At 56.9% G+C, this 7728-nt stretch overlaps 1 protein-coding gene across 2 annotated transcripts in view; it reads left to right on the top strand.

Annotated features, from left to right (window-relative positions):
- Positions 1–2733: 2733 nt before the first annotated feature.
- The window catches only part of MARK4 (microtubule affinity regulating kinase 4), a 28072-nt gene continuing 23077 nt past the window's right edge, over positions 2734–7728 (top strand). Inside the window, exons 1-2 of one of the 2 annotated variants that reach the window (XM_036885360.2) lie at positions 2734–3080; positions 7330–7530. In XM_036885360.2, coding sequence (XP_036741255.1) covers positions 3030–3080; positions 7330–7530 — 252 coding nt within the window. In that variant the 5' untranslated portion in view covers positions 2734–3029. The remainder of the gene's footprint in view (positions 3081–7329; positions 7531–7728) is intronic. The other variant, XM_036885359.2, reaches the window with a different exon arrangement.

Below are 7728 nucleotides of genomic sequence, written 5' to 3'. Positions count from 1 at the left end.
AGTTCAAGGACTGGACTTGCCAGACAATGGTTTGTGGGGGAGGGGATGGTTGGGTGGCGAAGGATCAGGGAGGGACAGGCCTATGTCCTCCCCAGGTCAGCGTGGAGCCCTGGTAATCAGAAGGCACCCTGAGCTGGAACCAAGTGGCTTGTGATGAGCTGTGACCACTGTTCGTACTCTTTTTTTTTTAATTTAATTTTTTACTGACGTATAATTCACATGCCATAAAATTCACCCTTAATTTTAAAGTGTACAACTCAGTGGTTTTTAGTATATGCACAAGGCTGTGGCAGCCATCGCCACTAACTCCAGAACATTTTCGTAATCCCGAAAAGAAACTCCTGTGATTCGGTAGCAGTCACTCCCCATTCCTTTCTCCTCCCAGCCCCAGGGATTTACCTATTTTTCACATTTCATGTAAATGGAATCATACCAAGGCGGTCTTCTGTGTTGGGTTTCTTTTGCTAAGCACAGTGTTTTCAAGGTTCATCCACATTGTGGCCTCCCCCTCTTTAAGCCTCAATCCCCTGGTGGGGGAAGTGGGGTGGGGGCAGTACTGGGGATGGGGTGAGGTGGGCTTCCAAGTTTAGGAAGGTGGTCTGCTGCTCCCGTGTGGTGCCTTGGAGAACTGCAGTTTTCTGTGCAAGGACTGGGAAGGGATTGGTGACTCAGCCCGCTCAACCCATCTCCACGACCCCACTCCTCACCCCGCAGAGCCCTTGGGCTCTCAAAGCTTCTAGAACACCATTCTGAATTCCTCCCTCTCTGCCTCCCACCATTCCTAAGACTCCTTGAGCCCCATTTGCTGAATAATAATAGTAATGTCACCCACTTAAGAAGTTCTAATCTGTTCTATGTGAGGCACTTCACTTCTATAGTCTCATTAATTTTTTGCAGACTGAAGTTGCTACTATTATTATTCAACGACAAGAAACCACAGTGGTTAGGAGCCCAGGTTCTGGAGTTTGGAGGCACTTGGATTCAAATTCCAGCCTTGCTTCTCAGCAACATGTGATTTTTCTTCTTGAGCCTCTGTTTCCTCATCTGGAGTTGATAATGATGGTCCAAACTCATGGGGTGGCAGAAAGGATAAAGTGCTCAGAGGCTGGCACGAAGGAAGCCTCTGTGAGTCTATGTAGCTGGTAGTATCAACCAGCAATGTGATATAAATGTTTAACAACTAGCTCTCTGGGGGATGAGGGGTGGGGAGCCTTGATTTGTAGCATTTGCCAATTTCCAGGGCATAAATATTCCCACCATGGCTAATTCAACCTACCAAGGTGACATCACTGAAAGCGTTTTTTGGGGGAAGAGACGTGTAGTAGGCCATTTTACAGTAGTTTCACTGTGCAGATACCATAGATGTAAATAACCTTAGGATCACAGGTAATAGCAAAATGCAGTAAAATAATTAGGATGTGATGAGGATTTATTACCTTTGTTGTAAATATAATTTACTTAATTGTATGTTTGCATCATTTAATTTTTAATACTGGCAGTTTAACAACCAGTTTTAAAATTCCTGAGACTTTAACAGTCGGCTCCAACACTCTGCTGTTATCATCACACTCATTTTACAGGAAGGAAAATTGAGGATGTGGAAGATGGTAGACAGACAGGGACAGGTCACGGACTCCATCCAAGGGCTGGGTAATTTTGGGGCCAGGACTGTGCAATGCCCCTCTTTCTTTCATTCCTGGTCTAGAAGGCGTGGAGGGTCCCCACAGCACTGTGTGACCTCAGCAAAGCCCTTGCCCTCTCTGGTCTCATTTTGCCCATCTGGAGAGCAGCCGTGCCCTGCAGGTGGTTACCTGCATAGAGTTCCTTTGCATTTGCTTCAGCCTGGCCAGGAAGGCAACAGGCAGGAACTCCCGCCCCCCACTTTATAGATTGAGAAACTGAGGCCCAGAAAGGGCAAATGCCTGCCCTGACCACATAGCTGGACAGAAACAGTACTCAGACCCTGGCTGAGGTGCAGAGGACAGGAGACTGCAGCCCACAGCCTTGGGGTCCAGAGTTTTCAGGGAGGAGGGAGGCAGCATTGCTGGAGAGGTTAGCCACCCTTCTGCAGCAGCTCTGCCCAGCACACCGTGCACCCAGCACCCTTAGCTCATGTCCCCAAGAGCTTCCTGGGCCCCATGCCTGGGGAAGGGTGGGCCAGGCGGGTGGGAGAATGTGGACCGCGCCATCTGCCTGGTTCTCCCCCTGGGCGCTTCTCTGCACTGTCTCCATTCCCTTTACAAGTCTCTGTGTCTCCTCTCTGCGTATCTCTGTCTCTTTCCGTCTCTCTGTCTCTGCGTGTGGGTCTCTCAGTCTTTGTCACTCTGTGTCTGTGTTCTCTGTGTATCTCCCAAAGTTTTTTTGTGTGTGTCTTTCTTTCCGTCTTTCTCTGTCTCTTAGTCCTCTGGCTCTTTGCATCTCTTTGTGCCTCTGCATTTCTCTCGGCCTCTGTTTCTATCTCTTTGTGTCTCTTTTTGTGTCTATCTCTGCGTCTCTGGCACTCTGCCTTGGCGTTTTTCTTCTTTTCCCTTCGGGTGAGTCTCTGCCCTTCTGTGAGAACACGCTCCCCAGCAACGCGCCCGGACCTGCCTCCGCCCCCAGAGCCCCCGACCCGTCAGGGCCTGCGCCTTTAAGGGCCGGAGGCAGGGGGCGGAGTCTTTGCGGCCCCGCCCCTCCCTCCCCTCCCCCTGACGTCCCTTCCTCCTCGGCCCCTCCTCGGCCCCTCCACCGCCTCCCTCCGCCGCCGCCCGGACCGGCTCCGCGCCCCCTCCCGGTCCCCCGCCCGCCAGCCCACCAGCCCGCCGCCCCCATGGCGCCCCGGGCCCCGACTGAGCGGGGCCACTAGGACCGTCGGCGTCCCCTATCCTTCCCCGCCCTGCCCCCTCTCCCGCGGCGTGAACCCGGGTGTCCACGGCGCCCAGCTTTTGAGCTCGCGTCCCCAGGCCGGCGGGGGGGGAGGGGAAGAGCGGGGACTCCGGGACCCCCGCCCCCCCCCACCCGGCTGCCCAGTCTCCTGGGACCCGGAGAAAATGTCTTCGCGGACGGCGCTGGCCCCGGGCAACGATCGGAACTCGGACACGGTGAGTGGGGCCCGGCCCCTTGGGGAGCCCCGGCCGAGTGCAGCCGTCGAACCGCTCGCCCTGCTGTGCCCCTCTCGCCTCGCGAGCCCCCACCCTTATTCCCAAGCCCGGCCCGGCTCGCCACCTCCCGACCCCCGCCCGGACTTACAGGCCTCTCACCCTCCCCCACTCCTCAGCTCAGCCCGACCCCTGGGGGCGCCCCTCTCCAGGGACCCTTCTGTTGCCCTCTGCAGACCGCTTCCGCTCGGATCTTTTCCCTCCAGGAAGCCCCCTCCCCTGCCTTCCAGGAGCCCCTCCCTTCCCCGGCGTGTTCTTAAGCCCCTTCCCCTCCAGGCCGCCGGCATCCGACAACTCGCCCCCTCCCGGTTTTGCAGGGCTCCTGACCCCAAGGCCCAGCCCTGGCCCTCTCCCAGGAAGGCCTGGCCCAGCCCTGCCTCTGGCTCCGACCTTCCCAGTCTGGATCTGGGTGGCTGGCTACCTAGGAGCCCCCCTTCTCTCATCCCCAGCCCTCCACCCCTCCAGGATCCTCCCAGCTCCTGTGGGCACCCCCTCACGGGAAGCTGGTTTTCACCTTTCCTGGGCCCAGGGCCCTTTGCAGCTTGTTCAAGGTCTGTCCACTCCCAGGCCTGGTCCCTGTCTCCCAAGCAGCCCTGCCCCTTGATTCCCAGCACCTGGGGGCCCCCAGCCATCCTCCCCACCTCTCTGGTCTCTTCCTCTCCCAGGAAGCCTTGGCCTCCAACTTCAAAACCTCCATCCAGCCCAGTCTCAGAATTCTAGGCCCTGGACCAGTCTGACTCCAGGCCTCATCCTCCCTATATCAACTCCTCAGCTTCAGGCAAGCTCCCACCGCAAGCCCCCAGCCCCTAGAGCCCCTCCAGGCCAGGACCTCCTCCCAGGACACCGTCTCTTCCTCTAGGTCTCCAGGTTCCTATGCCTTCTGCCTCAGGGCTTCCCTCCTGCTTGCTGGGGGCTGGCCTCCCAGCGATGCCCCTTCCTCAGCTCTGGAGTTCTTCCGCAGCCCACAAGGCCTGGCCCCAGGTCCTTCTTCCAGAAGACCCTTGCACTCCAAGCCTCCGGTCTTGCCCTGGCTATAAGCCCTTTTCTCTTGGGGTCTGTGTTCTGGAAGCCTTCTCATCAAGTTTCTAGGCTTCTTGACCCTTACAAGGCTCAGCCTGTATTCCTCTAGTCTTCCCCTTCCCCAGGAAACCTCTTCCCCAGGACACTCAGGCCCTGGATCTTTCTCTGGTTTTAAGGACTGCACCTAGAAACCCCCTTCTTTGACTTGTAGGAGTTTCTTCAATACCCAGGCCCCTGGCCCAAGGATCCTTGGCCTCTGACTTCAACCCTTCCCAGGCCCCCTGTCCCTACACCACAGCCCGGAACAATCTTGGGGAGACCCCCCTCCATTTCCCTGGTTCCCGATCACTCTCAGTACTCCTAGAGACCCTCCTACCAACCAATGCCAAACTCCTCCCTGGCTTTCTCCCTTTCCCCTAGTCCCTGACCACACCTCCTCACCATCCTCAATCCCGGAGCCCCACCAGAGAGGTTTATCTCTGCCGCGTTGCAGGACCCTCCTTCATGGAGATCCCTACCGCCACCATCACCACGTGGCTCCATCCATTGTACCCTAGGGCAGACTCTGATTTGGGGTCTCCCATGAGATCCCCCCCGCCACCCCACTACAGGAAGTGCCAGGGAGCCCACCAGCCTGAGTTCAGAGGCCAGCTCTGCCAGCTGGTTTGCCCTGTGTCCTCAAACTACTGGTTCTTCCTTTCCAAGCCCCAGTTTCCTGCCCTGGAAAATGGGTCTGATCACTTGAGCCCCTCAGAGGATTACTTGAAGTGACACAGGTAGGGCCTGGCACCTAGAACTTGCCCCACACGTGTTTGCTGTTGTGACCGTGGCTATGAGTCAGACTGCCGTGGATTCTTAACCCAGGGCTGTCATCAGCTCTGTAAACTTGCAGGTCCTCTCCCTGCTCCAAGCCTGTTTCTGTAGCTCTACGTGGAGTTGATGATAGCCTCTCCCTGGTAGGGATGTTTCAGAGAGCAGAGGAGATGAGTAAGATGCATGGGGCCAGGCACACTGTAGCTGCCATTACTATTATTACTACTATAGTACTACTTTGATTATTCAGATAAACATGGGTTCAAATCTAGTTTCTGTCCTTCCTTAGCTGCATGACCTCAGTCAAGTGACCTCACCTCTCTGAGCCTTGGTTTCCTCATCTGTAAAATGGGGTTCCCACAAGCACTTCTTCCTCCTCTTGTTGTTCAGGTTTGTGCATCGTGGAGATTGGAGGGTGGCTAATCCCCTTGTGCCAACTAATATGGAAGACCTGCTTGTCAGTCCTGGCAAGGGGTCACCTCTCCCCCTGAAATCTGAATTCAGAACCCCCTGCCCTGCCACCTAGTTACCATCACAACAGCCATGTGGGGTCATGCTCCTTCACCCCAAGTTCCAGGTCCCCATTGCCCAGCCTCTTTGTAGGTTCCCTAGCAACAGGCCCAGTGTTGGGGTGCCAGCCAGGCGGGAGGGAGGGAGCCAGGCCAGCTGGTGGTACCAGCCAATTTTAGCTCCCACCCCCAGTCCCTGGGGGCTTTGTCACCCACTGCCCCAGCCGCCCCTGGAGGGGGTCCCTTAGCTACACTGCCTTCAGTGGGTGCCAGCCCTCCCCCAGTTGGTTCCCCTGGTGCTACTTAATAGAGATTCTTCCTCAAGCCCTTTTCTTGGTGGGAATCAGAGTCCTTACCAGCCAGGCTCTCCACCTCCCTTCGCACAGTCCGGAGACCTGAGGCTGTGAGCAGCCCAGTGGGATGTGGGAAAGAAGTCGGTGCTCAGGAGTCAGCAGGCCCAGGTTCGGATTCTAGGCACTGTGCTCCATCTGCCCTGTGACCTTGGGCAAGGTACCTAGCCTGCCTCAGCCTTAGGACCCCTGTCTGGAGAATGCGATTGTGATTGGACCCACGCCAGAGGCCAAGGGGAAGGCTCAGAGGGCGGCTGGCCTGGGGTCAGGACTTGAGCAGTGGCAGTTATCTTTCTGCCTCTTGTGAATTGAACAGTGTGACCTTGGCACAGCCTTCTCTCTCCAAGCCTCAGTTTCTCCTCCGGAATACAAGGATGCAGGCACTGCCATCACTGGGCTACTGTGGGAACTAAATGTAAATGAGGTACTTCTTAGCCCAGGATGTGGCCCACAGTAAAGGCTGCTTAATACACATGATGCAGGTGTGTGAAGCCTTCTGGTACGGTGATAGTGAAGGGCATCCACTCTGGATAGACTGTCTGGGTTCAGATCCCGGCTCTGGGCCTCAGTTTCCCTGCCTGTAAAATGGGGATGCTGACCTGTTCATGGCCAGAGCTCATTAAATATTGGCCATCATCACTGTTCACTGGCCTGGCGGATCCCCTTCAAGGAGCAGCCCGAGGCCTTCGTCTCGCTGCCCACCTGGCTCGCTTCCTTCCTTGGTTCCCCTTGTTCTGCAGCTTCCCGCCTGCAGCCCCAGGAGAGGCCCAGGGTCTGAGCAGGGCCTCCTTGGCTGGGGCCTCTGCTTGCCTTTATCGCCCACACCCTGGGCCCCAGCCTTGAAAGGAAGGCGTAGTCCCTGGGGCTCACAATCAGGACAGGGCAGCCTGGGGCGGGCAGGCAGGTGACCTGCGGGGGAGAGAGGCCCGGGAGGGACAGGACGTCAGGAACAGAACGTGGGGGACAGATAGGAGCGATGGCATGGGAGACAGTAGGGCAGGGCACTGCCAGAGCAGTGGGATTCACAGGGTGGGGGTGGGGGGTGGGGCCATGGAGGAAGCAACAGTGTTTTCCACCAAAGGACGGTGACAATGCGGGACTAGAACGTCTGGGCAAAATAGAAGTCAGTGTTTGGAGCTGAATTTGGGTCAGTAGCAATTGGAAGAAAATGTTTGGGGCAGTAAACTGGGAAGACAGTACTGATATATGGGTTTGGAATGGCATTCGGGGGCTGGATGGGGACGGTGACAGCTAAAATAGAGTGTTGAGAATGGTGACCGTTGGCATGGGGTGAGTGCTGCAGAGTTTGGGGGTCCTGGCATTTCTGTTCGAGGAGACATCTTGTTGGAGAGAGAGAGAGATGGGGGACTCAGAGGCATTGGGTTTCTCTCTGGCCTGGGCTTGGAAAGGGCCACAGGGGGGCCAGCAGCCACAGCGGGACCAAACTGCCCCAGCCCACAGTGCCACTGCCCGCAGCTCACGCCCTGTCTCCCCACCCAGCATGGCACCCTGGGCAGCGGCCGCTCCTCGGACAAGGGACCATCCTGGTCCAGCCGCTCCCTGGGCGCCCGCTGCCGGAATTCCATCGCCTCCTGTCCTGAGGAGCAGCCCCATGTGGGCAACTACCGCCTGCTGAGGACCATCGGGAAGGGCAACTTTGCCAAAGTCAAGCTGGCCCGGCACATCCTCACCGGCCGGGAGGTGAGTGAGGGGGCAGCACGGGGCTCAGGGCCAAATCCGGCAGCCCCAGTGCTTTGCGGAAGGTGGGACGAGGTCAGGCTTGGCCCTCACTTTTCTTTGTGACCTCAGGTGAGTCCCTGACTCACTCTGGGACAGATGAGGACATCTCAGGTTTTTCCGGAACAACTCAGGTAGAAGAAGAGAACCCATTTCAGGCAT

The sequence above is a fragment of the Manis pentadactyla genome, chromosome 15 (assembly GCF_030020395.1).
Source record: "Manis pentadactyla isolate mManPen7 chromosome 15, mManPen7.hap1, whole genome shotgun sequence".
NCBI classification, from domain to species: Eukaryota; Metazoa; Chordata; class Mammalia; order Pholidota; family Manidae; genus Manis; species Manis pentadactyla.
Note: the sequence above shows the minus strand (reverse complement) of the source record. Positions and strands in the feature narration are given on the sequence as shown.